The 18,616-nt window shown below is 40.3% G+C and overlaps 1 protein-coding gene across 2 annotated transcripts in view; it reads left to right on the top strand.

Annotated features, from left to right (window-relative positions):
• tbx15 (T-box transcription factor 15) overlaps positions 1-18,616 on the top strand; it is a 59,224-nt gene that overhangs the window by 4,866 nt on the left and 35,742 nt on the right. For both annotated transcript variants that reach the window (XM_033617224.2, XM_033617223.2), the window contains exons 2-3: positions 3,712-3,919; positions 8,555-8,656. In XM_033617224.2, coding sequence (XP_033473115.2) covers positions 3,828-3,919; positions 8,555-8,656 — 194 coding nt within the window. In that variant the 5' untranslated portion in view covers positions 3,712-3,827. The remainder of the gene's footprint in view (positions 1-3,711; positions 3,920-8,554; positions 8,657-18,616) is intronic.

Here is an 18,616-nt window from a genome sequence, read left to right as displayed (position 1 = left end):
TGCTGAGTGCGCAGATTTTTCTTCTTCAATAAATGTCACTTTTTATTCATCCAGCTTTAAAAACAAAAACAAGAGCTTAGAAACTGAAACCAAACCCTATAAATTCGATGCTGTGTGACTGAGAGTGCGTCTTCAGGCATTATGTTTGTCCCTACACAGGAACACATGCAATATCCAGCTCCTGGTTCGGGGTTCAGACCGTGTGTGTGTATCTGCTGAGTGGCGGAGGACAGGTCCTTCAGCCTGATGACAGGGAGCCCGGGTGGAGTCGACAGGCTCCTGCTTGGCCGCCGTTTCCCTCCTCCGCATCTCGGAGGCGTTCCTGCCAAATTATCTTAATTAATCGGGCTGCTTTTGCTCTCCGGAATGCGTCTGTTGCCTCCAAACAAGCAGTTTCAGATGCTCATAGTAGATGTGAGGTCGCTGAGTGCGGCTTTTCAGGCTGTGTTGCAGATTTGAGCTTTGATTCCAGAGATCTCTTATGTGATGTCGCATTTCTGTCACAGCGGGGAAGCATTTAGATTATTATAAGACCCCAGATCTTAGATTTATTGCCTTATCTGGTGGAGGAGGCTAATTTTAGGCCTTTAAATGATTATTTATTCACTCAGATTTTTCCTCCATTTACTGCTGATATTCCAGTCCAGTCACCAGAGGAAAATGTTGGCCTTGTGCGTATCCAAACCACGAATACGTTACATTTGTACATTTTATCACAAAAGTAAGTTACTATATGAGCTGTATGGGATGTTGGTAAGTCACTGCCAAGCTGCAGGCCACTACTGGAGACCAGCAAACAACAAAACTGGTTGTGGTTTAAAGATTCATTGCTGCGTTTCCAGCGGATTTTACGCACCAAACGTGGGTGCTTTGCCGAAATAGTGACGTAAAAATCAAGTATTTGAAGCCAAAACCTGACATTTTCCCAACTATAACCAAGTGGTTCTGTGCTTATGTTTGATTCAGTAGAACTTTATTCACCCTGAAGACATTGTTTGTGCCAGAGAATGCTTCAAATTACAGTAACCACAATTTTAACTATTCACAACCAGACAACCAGTGGGTTCACCGGGTCAGGGTCACTCACTGGGCCCAGTTTTAGAACAATAGAGTATTAAATATCTAAAAATATACAAGAAATAAGTGTTTTCAAGGAGCATAAGCAAAAACCAGTGTCTAATAGAGGAACAATAGGAGTAGGATAAGTACAAGAGTTTCTAAAAATGAACTAAAATGGTGGAAAAAATCAAACTCCTCCTGATAATCAGTTATATTGAATTTTATATAACAATGAGAAGTAGTATTGTACATGATGTTGTAAAAAAATATTGCCTAAGATATTGAAAAGATGAGACCACACTTTAAGTAAATAAAGGTTTTTAGGTATATTTGCGGCATAATAATGTACAAATGTAACGTATCCATGGTTTGCGGAAACCTACAGTGCCAATATTTTTTCTGGAGATTAGGCTGGATGATTATTAAAGCCTGAAATTGACAAATTATTCTAAGGCAGGTTTCTCTCCTCTTGTTAACATGATCCACTTTAATGTCCGAAAAAGGACGTAGGACAACAAAGGTGGCATCTTACATCTTGTATATATCACTCCGCCAAACTTAATCATAACTGTAATAAAGCAAAAGAGCAAGATAAAACTTGTAAACAATATATGAATGTAGTTAACATTAAATCATGCAGATGCAAAATAATGCACAGAGGAAAACGAGACAATCTGGATGCGTCCTCATGAAATTGCATCTCATCTTACAATATCTAAATCCAGTTTGCAGCACTAACATCTTGTTTGGAGTCAGTTTGTGCAAAGCATCTTGAAGAGGAGCCCCGTCCGTGCAGGAGGCGGTGATGCAGCTCACAGAAAACGCAGTACAACAATTTAGATAACCACCAAATGTTCTGTAAAACTCAGGAATATAGAAACAAATCGCCAAAACAGACGCGCAGAGCAGGTTTAGTCCAACTCTGTTTAACACACGCTGTAAACACACACACGGTATATAGAGTCTGTATGCAGTGTATAAATGAATCCCCAGAATAATCAGATGTCCCCGGTCTCCCTCTCAAATTAAATGCCTGTTTGTGAGATCTAATCTTATTGGCCCCAAGTGAAGATTACGTTACAACAGCGCGGCCTCGTAGTTTTTTTTGTTGGGATTTGAGCCGTCCATCCTGTCCTCTTCCTGTAACACTATCAGCATGTGTAGTAAGTGTTTTTATAGAGAGCGAGGGGGCAGCTGACTGACTGATTGTGTATCTGTGTGTGCATGTGTGTGAGTGTGTGTGTGAGAGAAGTTAAAAGCAGAAGAAGGGGGGAAGTAATCATGTGTGACAGTCCTCTCTGGCTGCAGCGACACTGGAAGGATCTCCCAAGAAGATGATGGAAAGTCTCTCTCTTTCTGTGTCTCTGTGGTCATTACAGCCCTCCAACTCCCCCTCCTCCTCCTCCTCCCCCTCCCCTCCTCATCCTCTCCTCCTCCTCCTCCTCTTCCTATCTCCATCACTCCTCTCCGTTGCTCTTGTTTCCAGCGGGGTTGGCTCGGCCTGCGCTGCGGCGGTTTTTGCGCCCGGGACTCTGTCCAGTCTCTCAGCAGCTCTGCATTTGCATAACCATATTTGTGTGCCCTTAGTCTGCCAAGTCAACCTCCTCGTGTCAGGGCTCCCAATAAATAATACATTATTGGATTCTTTTTTAAAATGTTTTTCTGGGTGGTGGTGGCGGTGTTGGATATTCAGCTGTAAACTATTTCGGAGAAAAGTGAAATAAGAGATATTATGTGGTGATCTGAGGGAGAGTTTTATCTGGGTACAGTGGAGCTTTGAGGTGTCTGACATCCCAGCTGGAAAACTATGATGCGTTTTGATATTTAACCCCGAAAGGTTTCCAGTATATTTTAAATAACAGCGCACATAAGCGACATTTAAAGGTCGGAGGCAAGTGAAAGAAATCCCTCCTTTTTATGGCAAATTCTGTTTTTCTTGAAGTGGATTTTGATGTTTAAAGTCTTGTTATTAATTGCCAGAAAAGCGGGGTTTATAATTTCCTGTTTCACTTTAAAGAAATTGAGATTAAATAATGTGGTGAAGATGAGCGTGAACTGAACTCTATAACGGTCATGCAGAGGTTTGGATGATTGTCAGGTGTTCCTGTTATTTTGTCCACCCTGGGCTGTTGGTTTAAACTAAGATGAATTAGTGAAACGTACAGCAGGCTGAGGTCATCCTGGTTGGTGTCTGGGAGTTTGAGGCTCAGACGGATGGAAAGCTCTCCTGTAGGTCTGGAACTTTTTTATCTGCTCTCACATTGTGACGGTGTTGATGACTCTGAATGGTCAGTCTGTTAAACTCGCTCCAGGAGGAGCGCTTGAAGGGAAACTTCATTTGCAGAACGCTTCCCATCGGAATCCTTCATTGTGTGGCCCAATTTAAAACTTTATATTTTGTACATCGCATTTCAAAGGCTTTACGCAACATTTATTCTGCTCTTGACATCAGCCCAGAACTCCATGACGAGTTGAGCCGGCGAGCCAAACTCGGCCGCTCCTCTCCAAGCTGCAGACGGCAGGTGATTTGGAGTCAGCGGAGAGAACCGCTGCACTTTAACACCGCGCCAAGTTTCCTGCGTAAAAGCCTAAGCATATTAATTCCACTGTTTCAGAGCTGCCTTCTCATCATCTTCCTCATTTTCCCTTCAGACTCGGAGGCGAGTCCCGGCTCGGACGGAGAGGGTCTGGCCGAGAGGACGTCGTGCTCCTTCGGCTCACCTGCCGAGCTGGCCCCGGTGCCCTGTGAACCGTCGCCCCCGGCCTCCATGGAGGAGATCCAGGTGGAGCTGCAGTGCGCAGACCTGTGGAAGCGCTTCCATGACATCGGCACGGAGATGATCATCACCAAAGCGGGCAGGTAGGCCTAACACACACACACACAGCTGCTGGAAGTAGCCCTGAAGGTATACGTGCAGCTCTGCGGCGGCCTTATGGCGCAGAGATACCGAGCGCCAAGCGCGCCTAAAATGGAATTTGCGAACTTTTACGCACAAAAAGCTTTTTTTTTCATTATTTCATGAGGTCAAACCGCCAATAGAGATCTTTATTGATTAAATTAGGTGCTATTTAAATACAATTTTTGTAAGGCAATGACAACTAAGACTCGTCACACAGAGACACACAAGTTTTATCAAGTGTGTAGACGCAAAATCTGGAGACGCACCGACCACAAACACTCAAAAATGCGTCATTTAAAAAGAAACATACACTTCAGTTAGAGCCCCCCCCCCCCCCCCCCCCCACACACACACACACACATACACACTGAGCTCTGTTTGGAGGGTGTTAATGTGTTGCACATGCAGGCCGCTCTCTCTGTTGTGTTCAGGCCTTCTCTTCGTGACGCAGCAGGTTCCTCCTGATGTCGGAGAATAAGGAGAGCTGGTTCTAATTAATCTCTCTGTAACATGCTCCGTGTTTTTCTCGCTCTCTCGGGCCAACAGTACAAACCCAGAGCAAGCGCACAAGTTGACCTGCGGATCCTGCAGGAAGGACCTTTCTCCGCAGTCTGCTGCGCCTCCACCCCCCCTCCCCTCCCGCGCCCGGAGCGTCGCACATTTCCACTAACATTTCCCCCTCTGTTCACATCAATCGACATCACTGACATTAGCTCTAATACTGTTTCAACTCTTCACGTAAATCCCCGTTTAACAAGCTCTTTATTATCGTGTTGAGTCTGTAAAGCGTTTGGTTCTCTGATGATCAGTGAGGTGAGATAACGCTTTATATGTATATGTATGTAACTAAAAATAAGATTTTGTCCAAAAAATATTGGGACTTTAAAGTGTTGGGACTTTAAAAGTGAAGTAACACTGAAATCATTTTTTCACCTGTATTTATTTTGTATTTAAAAGCAAGGAAAATCAGTTTAGGCGCTTCAAAAAAAATATTTTTTAAAATTCACTTTTCCCCTAAAATGCGCCAGGTGCACTTTGCGCACGCTAATAGCGCGTTTTATATGTGGGTTATTTAAATTTGCAAAATGGCTAAAAAATAATATGTGATCTGGTGTATCAGCAAGTCTTATCAGGCGGGTTTATTTATCCAAGAGGCAGCGGAAAACTCAGTTTACGCACTGGACGTGAAGCTAAATTAAACATCGCAGAACACTTTTAGAAAATGAAAAAAAATCTGAAATATTTGCTAGTATCAAATTATGTTAACCTGTTATTTTAAAACCATTTTTATTCATTTTTCTGCAAAATAAAACCAGGGTTGTTTTCCAGTTCTTCCCCTCTGCTTCGAAATTTAAATCGAAATCAACCCTGATGTCGCCTTCCTCCTCCTCTTCCTCCTCCTCCTCCTCCTCCGCGCGTCACAGACTCCACTCGGCTGTTTTTATGAATTGGCTTTAAATTGGCAATCAGTTCATAAATAGAGCAACAATCATTTTTTGCGCTGAAGCGGAGTGAAGGCGGACACGACCGTCGCCGTGTGTATTTCACGGCCTGCTCATAATAAGCTCATAAATCCCGGGAAGAGAAGGGAAGCGAGAGCACAGCCCTCTGTTCTCATTAGGCAGGCCCCGGATTTACGACCTCTAAATGAAATGGGGAAAAATGCAGCGTTTGAAGTGCAAAACGAGGAATTAAGTCGAAATGTCTCCCTCTCCACATTCAGACTGTTAATAAAGGTAAAGGCTTTTTTCTTTTCTTTTTTTAGACTGTAATTTTCATGGGGTTTTGTCTCCAGCTTTAAAACGGGAGGAGCTGGAGGCTAAAAATAATCTGAGGATAAAAATAAATTCACTCAAACATAAATAACATTTCAAGTCTGACAGTTTTAAAATGTTATGATAAAATCCGCAGCCACAGAATAACCCCAGAATCTCTGGAGTGCAGAGGTCAGAGGTCACTGTGTGTTCATGTGGAACAAAATAATGAAAACTACAGAAACTTTCAAGGGATAAAAACGAGTTTAGTGGAAAGACTGGAAACATTTTTTTTTTTTTTTTTTTACTTTAAGAAAAGAGCAAAATAACATATTTGTTTAAACTCCAAGGACTCAAAGTAATTCAGCATAATGATGCTCAGGAAGCTTTTGAAATAAATGTGATTTATGTGATTTTATTAAATAAATCTTAAGACTATACGTCCTTAAAATACAGAAAAGCTGCAGAGGAGATTTTCCACTTCATGAGACTGGGTGGATTTCAGCAGGTCTTCAGTTAAAGGACCAGTTACTGCTAAACAAATTGAAAATATGACAAAAAAAATAACCACAGGCACAGAATCAAATTGCCTAACTGTTTTAGATATTTCTACAATATATATTTTTAATCAGGACATCTTAAATAAACAGTTTAAAATGTGTTTGCTTGCTGGGTGATGTGTTTACATCAGTTGGGAGGCTGTTGACTGACACAGCGAAGAGCGACATCTGCTCAAGTACATAAAATAAACCTTTTAAAATGTATGCAAAGTTTCACCAGTTAGATTTCCAGTCACTTAATAGTGTATATCCTGTAATCCTCGGTGTATTCAGCGATGAAGAAACAGCCACAGTTGTGTCCATTACCAGTTAATCCATGGGTGTAGGTTTAGGGGGACTCAGGGGACACACTCCCCTCAATATTCACAACATGTGCATTTCTCCATCCCAATAAAAACATGAGCGTAGCAGAAGACTTTATTTTAATTTGGAGACATTTACACCACAAATTGATGCAGAAAAGACTCGTGTAGGTGAATGAGATTTCATCAGAATGCAGGAAATAAAGTGTTTGATGGTTAAAATATTCTAGCGAAGGACTTTCCCTTTCATATGTGTCACCACCAGTGTTGAAACAAAACCTACGCCCTGGAGTTAATCCAGCAGTTGCTTCAAATCAAATGCTCGACTGCACAAACATTTAAGATAATCAACAGTATTAATAAAAGTCAGCATCGCTCAGAGTGACGGATCTGCAGCTTTTCATATTAAAGATGCTCCTGCTTTCATGTTCTCTGTCAGTGTGACCCTCTTTACTTGATTGTTGATGTTCCCCAGTTCTTCCGGGCTGTGGCTCATAATCAGGCGACATTACGGCAAGACAGTACTAACACATCCCAGCTTAGGGGTACAGCAATTTCTCTTCACTGTTAGGCACGAGGCGCTCACTGTCTCTTGGGCAGGTAGGAACCAATTAGCTCATAATGAAGGGAACAGTGACTCCACTTAAACACTGCACGTGAAAATACAAATGAAACAAATGGCGATGACATAATAATTTGCCAGTAGCTCAATAATGCTGAATCTATGTACCCATTAATAAATAACACAGTAATAAATATAATGTGTGCAGTCATTATGGTTACGTATTTAGAGCATTTTAATAAGGTGACCTACAGTATATGGAAGTATTTTCAGTTAAGCCTCTGCAGTGTTGAATTAGTTTCTCTACATGTGGGAGGTGCAGGCTGATTTGTTCCCTTGAGAAATAATTATAGTCGCCTCTCTGAACTGTTTGGTGCAGATTTTGACGTCAAATATTCAGAACATGAGCGTTTGTCCCCCCCAATAAAAACATGAAAGTAGCAGGGGACTTTTAATAAACTCAAAGATGTTTACACCACAAACTGATGATGAAAAGGTTCATATTGCTTCATAAAAATTCACCACAATGCAGGAACGTTCTTGCGAAGGACCCCCAAACTCTCTGTTACATATGTGGTGAAAACTGTGCCGTGATAGAGGAACAACCAGCAGAGCTGCATCCACTGATGTAGAAATATAAAAACATGAAAGCAGCAGAGGACTTTTAATAAATTTGAAGACGTTTACACCATGAATTGATGCAGGAAAGGCAAAAACTGGAGCAGAAAAAAATACCAGAATGCACGAAATCAAGTGTTTGATGCTCAAAAACACCCCAATATCATACGTGTCCCTCCATGTTGAAATGAAGCCTACGCACTTGTATGAGAAAATAAACATTTGAAAGCAATTTACCATTACATTTCTGTATTTTGAATTGTCACCTGCTGCTTGAATTTTGTGTTTTCCTTCACATTAAGTAGTTTCCAACATAAATTGGTACGTAAAAATTCACCAGAATGGAGGAAATGAAGTGTTTGATGCTCAAAATTTCCTGCTTCATACTGTACATGTCATGTTTGGTGTGTTTGATATCATGCAAACTCTGCTTGTGACAAGAAGAGAAACACTTGCTTGAATAAAATAATTTAAATTTCTCTATCTCAGGTTTCTCCTTTGTCACAGCTGCAAAAAAACCGGCGTGAAATCTGAATTTAATTTGTGTCTTTAATCCTCAGAAATTAATTAAATATAGGTATTTCTCTACCTCAGACTGTGTTGTGGGTCCGGCTGCTGTATAACAGCTGCTGAGTTCATCAGTCTGGTTTCACTGTTTTTTTTTTTAGCACACTGGTTATTTTCAGAAGTATTTTTAAAAAATGTTGATTTTTTTCTTGATCTGTAAAACAGGAGGAAAAGAGAGAAACGAGTATCACTCCGTCAGATTTATCACCACATGTTGCTTTCTCCCCGTCAGGAGGATGTTTCCTGCCATGCGGGTGAAGATCGCCGGTCTGGACCCCCATCAGCAGTATTACATCGCCATGGACATCGTGCCTGTGGACAACAAGAGATACAGGTACCCTCCTCACACGCAGACACATGAATGAAAGTGAGCACCTGCCAGCTGTTCAGTGTCGTCAACAGCGGAGAGACGTTACATTTAATTGTCTCCCTGCTGTTTCCCTCCCCGTCCAAATGCAGAAATGTATCTCAGAGTTTCAAACTGCTGCTAAACCAAAATGATTTCATTCTTTTGGGTTTCAGTGGGGAGTTTAATGTCCCATGATGGTCTGAATGCTGTTTCAGAATGCATCTCAGCCATGATGGGAATTAAACTGCTGAGAAAACGCTGAGTAATTCTATTTTCCCATAGGCATGACAGAAATGTACAAATGCTGCACAAAAGAGCAGCTCTCGGCCACTTCAGCCTGCAGAGAGCCGACTGCAGAGACCCTTTATTAAGTGCACAGCTGTACATAGTATGCACAGTCATATCTGCATGTGTAAATGCATGAGCGAGCCCCCACCTCTGCTACAGCTGGAGCACAACACTGTATTTTCCTGGATGATTCTCAAGTGTCAGACCGAGCATAAACATTCTGACCTAGTTGGATTTTTCTCACCTCCATGCCATTTCTCATGTTGGAGTCGTAACAGGGTTTGGAGTGAATAAAAGATATTCCAGCTTCATTTTTTCAGATTTCTCATAACTTGCTGCGAGATGTGTTCCTGTCTTCTTCTCCTTCTTCTTGGCAGCGCAGACAGAGTAGTTACTCCCCATCATTTGCATCATTGAAGTGAAGCAAGAGTGATTAAAGTGTGCATGTGCTGGAGGAAGCCTCGCTGTATGATGGATCTCTCTGGATATGTAATAAGACTGATATCCTGGCCCTCGGTACTGGTCCCTGAAGTCTGAGCCAGACAGAGGAGATTGAAATGTATTCATCATCCCACTGGCCGAGCAGCAGAGCCAGAGGCTGCAAATAGGATAACTCTCAACATTCAGGTCTAATGATGGAAATGGGAAAAAATGAGCTCGAGACGGAAAGAAAACTTGCTGCGTGCGTACCTGCTGCTGTCGTAGTCGACCGTGGAAGTTTTATAGAGTTACTTTTACGGCTTATCAGGTAATATTTTCAGGTATCGTGACAGAAACGAGGAAGTGAGACGGTGGAGAGAATCGTGTGAAGTTTACCTGCATATTCAGTGGTTGTGTCTGGGTTTGTAGAAGCTGATGTGGACGCTGGCTGTTACTGTGTGTGATGAAGTGATAATGTGGCAAATAACCCAGAGCTGCCTCATTACATTAAACCAGTGAGGGCCTTCTAGAAGCTGACACTGCTGGTTTTGCACTAAAGCTGCCAGAAGATAGGCCCAGTGTTTGCGCTCATATTTGGAGCTGATTGGGAGAAATAGTTTGTTTGATTCAACATTTAACAAAAGTAGCCTCAGAAACAGCACTTACTCTCCTGAGACTCTGCGTCCTCATATGAGATTGCATTTTGGGTTTGCTGCACCTTATACTACCTGAACTCAGACCTGTTGTCCTCGCATGTGGACACTTTTTTTGTGCCATCTGGTGGTAGCAAAAGCACAATACACTACTACATGTGAAAAGAACATGGCAGCCATCTCTGCCAAAGTCTGCAGCCGATCCTGACACAAAAGTGGACAAAAACCTGATCAGATTTTATGACAGAAACCTGTTTATTTGTGATTAATAATGTTCAACGTGTAGTTTCACATTGCATTCAAATCTGACTCATTATAGTATTAGTAACAAGCTAAAATGCCATTAATCAGGAAGTACTTGTTTAAGGACATTGGGCCTTTATCATTGAATTATTGCAGCATTTCACACGGGCTAATTTGGTGTGACAGACTGTTCCTACGGACAAAAGAGACGTTCCTAGCTTGGAGTATGGGGCAAGGAGAAAAACAAACAAATCACAAGGCTTTTGTTTGCAGTTTTATTTTTACACAGCCACATTCAGGCATTGAAATGAACACTTTTGAGCAGTTTTAGACTTTAACAGTGACCTCTAACCCTTATAACAAACCCTAATAACAAATGTTTGAACAAATGTTGCATCATTTGTACTTTTGATTTTGCACAAAAATGTTCAGGCATTGAAACAAACAGTTTTATACTTTATAACACACTTGTGACAAATAAAAAAATAAACCTCCCCATATGAGATTTTTTTTTAAATTACTTCCTGTTCAAAAACAACGCTTAGTTTTTTGAATCTTATGAGGTCCTACTAATCCCAGATAGCTTGGAGGAATTAAAAATGCATACCAATCTAAAGCTCGGGTCTCAGGAGGTTTGACAAGTACAGAACACCGAAGCAGACAGATGAATCTCATTAAGCAAAAGGTGGGAAGTGTTCACCTGAAAGGACGAAGCTGGCAAATGTATTATTTTCTTTGATTCCACAAAAAAGAGTCAAGGCCAATTCACAGTTCCAGGTCTTCTGTATCTCTGCATTTCTGCACCATCATTGCAGCCAAGAAATGACTCTAATGGAGAATAGCAGCACTGTTTAAGGTGAAAAATCACCTTCTGAGCACAACAGGACATTCCAGCAGGAGTCTGATCTGAAATCAGGGAGAAATAAACATCAGCAGCCGAGCCTGCATGTTTCCCTGATGTTAGCATGTAGCTACATGTAGCAGCAGTGTGTGTGATCGTGAAGCAGATGAGTATATAACGAAATCTGTCATGAGCTGATGTGAGCTTAGAAAAAGCTTTGGAAACAGAGTATTCAGAACAGTCTGGGAGTGGGATGGGGTTAAAGTCCTTATTCAGTCAGCTTAGTGGGAAGATTGTTAAAGTAGTCCAGGAAGGTAGTATTGTCTCAGATCTTCTGGCTTTAGGTGTGCCGTCACCTCTCTGACCCAGCGGTCATGTTAAGCTGGAGCCCTGTCCTTCCACTGCAAAAAACTGTAGCTCTACTCGTATCTCTTATCTCTCTATCTTTACTCAAGTAGAGAGTAGAAACCTAAATTATAAAGTGGAAAGTAAGTGGTAATGTGAGTAATTTATTAACTGAGAACTTTTCTACTTTTACTTTAGTCTTTTTTTTTTTTACTGTGTAATTTTTCAGTATTTTACTGTTATATTATACATATGACAGAAAATAATGAAAATCCCCTTTAAGCACTCACGCATATTGATTTTTTCTTTTTATATTGTTCAGTCAAATTCAAAAAACAAAGGAGCTCTTCTTCTTGCTGCCGGTAGGTCACTATCATGCGTAGACAGAACCTCTGATTGCAGCATGTACAGGAGCTCATCCACATACAAACCTGCAGCTGTCTGCGGCTGCACTGGATCATGATCAAGTTCTTATACGTTCCCAGGGGCTTAAATATAGACAGTGCAGTCAGTGCAGTTGAGCTGGGGCCCGTGATGTGTTGGGTGGAGAATGGGCCCTTATGAGAGATTGCCAATTTGGAAATATGCCTGTGTTCAAAGAGGAACTCTTATTAAATTAAAAACAGTGACATTTTATATAGAATATATAAGAATATATTTTTTTCTTTTTTTTTTGGTAAGATAGTCAGTAGCATCTATAAAAAGAAATTATATGCTTATTCCAAATAAAATAAATAAACTATTAGAACTGTTAAATTAATAATTTCTTATTTTCTTTGGTAGTTTTTGTCACATACAGATATGCAGTGATGATTGTTGGGTGATATGTCAAGTCTGTGATGAGTTGATAGTGTGCACTGGGGCGCGTTGCATTCAGCCTCAAGTTATTACACTGAAACAGTAAATTTTAAAAACAGCTCACAAATGTTTATTTTCACTTTTTAACAAAGCTTAGTAATTTCCTAAAACAGCTGGGCACTGTAGCTTTTAGCAAACTTTACTCAAACAGACATAAATTATTGGGGACTATTTTAAGCTGCGGAATGATACATACTTGCTGCTCTATTGAGTGTTTAAGACACCAGGACAGTGAATGTGAATGTTCCAAAATAAACTACAGTGTGTTAATGAAGGAACGTGTCACTCAGCGGCTCACTGAAGAGCATCTGATCGTTGGATAACGACGTCTCACAGAGAAATAAAACATGGGATTTTCTGACAATAAGAAAAATATAAAATGTCACCAGACTTATCTACGAAGTTCAAATGTAATGACACTCATATTTTATGCAAATGCAGACAAGTTTCCTCTCACAATCAAAACTGAGAGTACAGAATTGAATCCTGCAATAAAGCTGCTTTAACAGCTGCTGAAAGGATGGTACATGCGCTGTCGGTGAGTGATTAGCTCTCCTCTGCACAGCTAGAGCTTTTTACAGCACGTCTACATTATGCTGAGACACATGATATCATTTATTGGTCAAAGACTTAAGAAAAGATATCTCCTTTGATATAGTATCGGCAGTTATTCTTATTTATTAGCTGTGTTTGCTCCTGTCTTACCTGCTTGGAATGTTATAAATATATCTTATGTAAACTATATGTATACATATATTTTATGTATCCTTGCGGCTATTTCTGCGGATATCATCATGGATGATGTGGACATTGGCATATGAATTTAATTCCTGGTTTTTAATGGTCATTGGATTCCTGGCTGGCAAAGGGATGGGGCTGGAATGAATGACATAAGAGAAGGTCTTTATTATTACTATATTTTATTTATTATTAATATTTATTTTATTTGAATTAAATTTTGTTTTATTTATTTTATTTTATTTTAATTAAATTGTATTTTATTTATTTTATTTTATTTGAATTAAATTTATTTATTTAATTATTTTCTCTCTTTTTCTGCATGGTTTTTGGTTTGTGCTTGTTCTAAGTCCGTGTCTTTCGGGGTTGCAATTAATAGTAACAATGGTGCTAATAATTACGATGGCAATTACAATTGTTAGGCAATATCTGCCTTACTTAACTAAGCTACTAGTGTTTGCAGCTCCGGTACTACGGTCTGTCCTTGTCAGGATTTAGGGGGTCGCAGGGTGGAGGGGATCAGGGGGAAGGCAACAAGGGAAATGAGGAGGGGCAGAGAAATAATAAAAAAAAAATAATGAAAACTAAGATAAACAAAAAACAGCTGATCACAAAAAAAACTGCAGTGAAGCTTAGTAACAGCTGACATATCGAACTATCCCTGGATAACACATATATCCTTAAAAATTGACTTCAGGAGACGTCACATAGAGACTCGTCTTTTAACACAGTTGTCTAACAGGGTCAGTTGAGTCGTGGGTGTGTGTGTGTGTGTGTGTGTGTGTGTGTGTGTGTGTGTTCAGTAGTGTATCAAGTGTACCAGCAGTGTCTTAAAGGCCTCTCTTTGCAGCTGGTGAGCACATTTTAAAGCAGACATTTGAATGACATAAAACATGTTTACAGGGAGGCTAAGTTTTGTTTTCATGCATTGTTATGTGAGAGTGAATATCTGATTAAAGGCTGAGCACGCCACACATACATCCCCTCTCTCTGGGCAAAACACAACCCTGTCATCTCAGAAGGAAACACAGAAAAAAGGCTCTCTCCCCCCTCATCATGTCAAGGCAGATTTATTTCTGACACAAAGCAGGTTTTTCTGCATAAAAACAAACAACATAAATAAAGCGAGTGAGCTGAGCTTCCTTCATTTCATACTGTTGTTTATTAATATAAAGTTTTCCACCGGAGCATAGCAGGCGTTCTGCCCTGCCGCCTCTCCTGCTCTCCCACCAGCGAACCAAGACATCATGGAGGATTTTTAGAGGCCAAAAGATCTTGTAAAATTAAATAGGATTTTCTTCCTGGCTTGGGAATTTACCACAGTCCTTTGCAAACTGAGCTGGGAGCTGTCACTGGTGTGTCTCACGGGCCCAGGGAGCTTGGGGTCTGGAAATACGGTCTTTATTGGAATCGACTTGCTTTACTTGGGCTCCCTGCCCCTCTTTAGGAACGTCTCATTGGTACCACGCTCATTAAATCTCCATATATTACACTGCTTTTATGTGGACAGTCGTTCGGTTTGCTCCCAGCTCAAGATGCTGAGCGTGGGGGCTGTCTGGCTCTTCAAACATACCTCATTCCTTTAACTGTGTGTCAGAGCATGTTGCAGTTCTGCTTCAACACACACACACACACACACACACACACACACACACACATATATTCATAAGGGATAAAACACACACAAACACATCTACAAGCATTTACACTGTCATTTAGGTGATGTACTTAAAACATTAATTCAATGAACTCTAGTTCTAAGATTGAACTGGACCTATGTAAAGTTAAGGACTGGAAAAATGATGTCAGATTAAGAGACGTTTCTTCTTTATCTATCTCTGTGAGGACATTTGGTCCTCATAAGTCCAGATATAGAAGAACACTCAGACAAAATCGGAAGCACATTCTCAAGAGTGAGCATTTAAGTTTCTATACATGTGAGGACAACATGGTCACTCCCAGAACCCCTGATTCTAACCTCGCCGTCACCCTTACCCACACCTTAACCTAGCCTAAATCTGATCCTAAAGGAGCGCTATATGACACTTAGAGCATGTCTATAATTCTGAGTTTGAGTCAGGTTGTTTGCACATAGCTCTCAACATGGAGGTGGCTGAGCTGGCAGCTAATGGTGCTAACTGTGTAAACACTGCTTACCATAACGACAGTGCTGACAGAGCTAATGGTGTTAACCAGTGGGGAAGTGCAGGATGAGCGGTATGCTTTGCCGTGACATTTCCAGAAAACATGTTGGCACTGTATGTTTCTGCTAACCACAAATACATTACATTTGCACAATTTTATGTAGCAGTGTAACTTAACATTTGAACTATGCTGTGGTTAAAATGTTGTTAGGTTTAGGCACAAAAATCAATTGGTTGTGGTTAGGAAAAGATCACGTTTGGGCTTAATATACCCACTTTTGGTTGCACAATCCTGGCTTAAAACGCAGCGATGTGTCATTAAAAAACAACTGCTTTTCACGCTACTATCCCTGTTTGAAACACTGTGACAGGTTGCAAAAGTATATCCATGTTTGGTGACTAAATGCAGCAATGACTGTCTAAAAAACAACTGCCTTTCATGGCACCATCCCGACTGGAATTGCAGTGATGTCACAGGAAAAAAAACAACCACTTCTTGTGGCACTATCATAGCAACAGGTCACTAAAAAACACCAATGTTCAGTAGCTAACAAACCCCAAACCTGATTTTTTTTATGGTCAAATGGTTGTAATGCTCCATCCGTTTGCAATTAGCCATAAAATAAAATAAAATAAAATAAAATAAAATGGAAAAATATAGAATAAAATGAAAAATATAAAATAAAAAGAAAAATAAAATTAAATTAAAAATTTATTCGTAAAGCCCTTATCTAAACAAGGTTACAAAGTGCTTGAAAATAGAACTATAAAAATAAATTTGCCATAATAAAAACAATAATAAAACAATTTTAAAAGCTAAGAAAAATTTTGAAGAAGACGAAGGAGCCAAATATTGCAGTTGTCTTTTCCAATAGGTGCACAGAAGCCGTGTTTGATTTGAGACAACGCCAACCTATCGAAATTCATGCTCAATACTCAAATAAGTACATAGTGTACAATGTGTACTACATGGAAGCATCCAAATTGAGATACAGCACTGATCTCAATCCCAAAACTAAACCAGCTTCATCCTAATCTTTTTAGAATATGAATCCTGTAAACACTAATCCTCGTCTGAAACTGGCTCGATGTAGAATTAATCTATCTTTGTGTGAGGACATTTGGTCCTCATAAGTATAAGAATCCAATAAACATGGTCGCACAAAGCTGTTGGTCTTCTCAGAACACACACACAAATCAACCCTGAATTCAATAGTAATACTCTGTCAGTTCAGTAACCCAAGATACAGCCTGGGTCTGGCAAGTGTGTAAATGTGTGTATATGTGTGTTTTTATGTGCATGCCTATCTGTAGTAGAGTATGTGTGTGACTGATGAGCTGAGAACGCACACACACATTGATGATTAGTGTACGTGTTCCTAGGTGTGAGTCGAACACGTTTGTCCCAGTGAGTGTAGTTGTGTGTATGTGAGAGAAAGAAAGAGAGACGTAGAGTGAGCATTGCAGTTTGGTTGTGTCAGCTGTGTGGTTTCGTGTTGGCTGAGAAGGGAAAGCACCCCCTCCCCTCCCAGCTCCTCCTCCTCCCCGTCCCGTCACACACACACACACACACACACACACACCCCCCATCTGTCCTGTAAGAGTGTCACATAAAGTCCAGTCTTTATTGATCGTGCCGGTGCCAGATGGCAGATTTATGAAAGATGAAAGCAGGGGGACTAATCAGATTTCCAGTCCTGTTTGGGGCTAAAGTTTCCTCCTTCTTTAACACTTTCCCTGCTATGCTGAGCGTAACCCTAAACAGCACTCCAAACAGGAAATTACAGAAACGCCTGGCACCCTTTGTGGATGTTCGTGTGAGTGTGTGTGTGCATTAAGGTCAAAAGTCAGAGCTCTGTGTGGAGGTGTGTGCTTGGTATTAGAGATAGTAAAAATGTGGAGTAGCTAGCTAAGTGTTTTTTTTGTAGTTCATTTAACAGGAAGCAAAGACATTTTCATACATCTCTATATTTTAAGTTATACACCACCTTAGTAACAGAACTTTGTGGGGGAGTTTTTCCTTATCAAAGGTTTAAGGACAGACTGTGAAGCAACTTTAGACATATTTATAGTTTGTCATATTTTTGCTGTATTGATAAAACTGACTCGACCTACACTGGGTTGCCATTTCACAATGCAACACTTGCTGTGTGGTCGCTCTGTCCTGACACACAGGAAGTGTGTGTTTCTCATTTCCAGGTTGTTTGAAATAAACTCAGCATGAGCAGCGACAACTTGCATGTCTTACCAGCGAAATAAAAGAGCACACAGAGGAACACAAAGATGGAATTTAAGGAATAATCTGTCAGGAGAGGCCACACTGTGACTTGTGGGAAATGCTGAAACACAGCATCATTGACAGTCGAGATATATATCAGAGGTATAAGCCAAGGTGTAGGTTTCGTTTCCACATTGGGGGGGACATGTATAAAACAGTAGATTTGAGGTTCCTCCACTAGCCAACCAGCCACAACTCAGCCCTGAGCAGAGTGACCGTCCTCTACTGACCAATCAGACTGCAGTGTTCACAGCTCCGCCTTTTAGTACCAGATCTGTGTGCTAGGTACCCCAACAGAGGGGGGACCAAACATGGGGACGGCACAGAACTGAACCGTATTGCTCGGTGGAAACAGGGCTTTTATGCTCCAATTTGTACTTTTTCTGCATCAATTTATGGTGGAAGTGTCTTTTAAAAGTCCTCTTCTACTTTCATGTTTTTATTGAGAGTTTGACAAATGCACATGTTCTAAATATTGAACAGAACATGTCCCCTGCATTGCCCTCCCACAGTCTACACTTCTGCCAATAAGGGCTGTTGGGTTGTGTTGCAAAGTTTCGTTTTAATCTTTATTTATAACAGAACAAAAAAAAAAAAGTAATAAATTAACATTTTAAAAAAAGTTTGTTGGGCTTATTAACAAATCTTGCGCGACCATGGAGTTCTGGTGAAAAATGGATGTGTGATGACAACATTTTGTGTTGTGCAACAAGCAGGACAGAAAAAAAGGAGAAACACTAGTAAAAGCTTTTGGTTGTGGTTTTGTTAAGTGCATCAGACATTAGGCTGTAAGCAAAGACCATTTGCAGATGTAGCCTACAAATTGTTTCTGGTCTCCAAAGTCCAAACCACTTAAGAAAACTTTTGATTAAATGAATCCAAGTCCAATATGAAAAACTTCTTTAAGAGTTTATATTTCTCCATAAGTGTTGTTTGATGTTTCTCTGGCAACAAAGTACATAAAAACATATAAATAAAGAGTTCAGTAACGACAGTGAGTCCTTGATGATGCAATAAGTCCCAAAATACAATGTGTTGTATTTTTACACATGCAAAAAATATAATTCTAATTAGATATAAAATATTTTTTGCTGCCTCATACTGTAGTCTTCATCAGTTTTGTTCTTTTAAATAAAT

The sequence above is a fragment of the Epinephelus lanceolatus genome, chromosome 14, assembly GCF_041903045.1.
Source record: "Epinephelus lanceolatus isolate andai-2023 chromosome 14, ASM4190304v1, whole genome shotgun sequence".
NCBI classification, from domain to species: domain Eukaryota; kingdom Metazoa; phylum Chordata; class Actinopteri; order Perciformes; family Serranidae; genus Epinephelus; species Epinephelus lanceolatus.
This window is presented reverse-complemented; position numbering and strand designations above follow the sequence as displayed.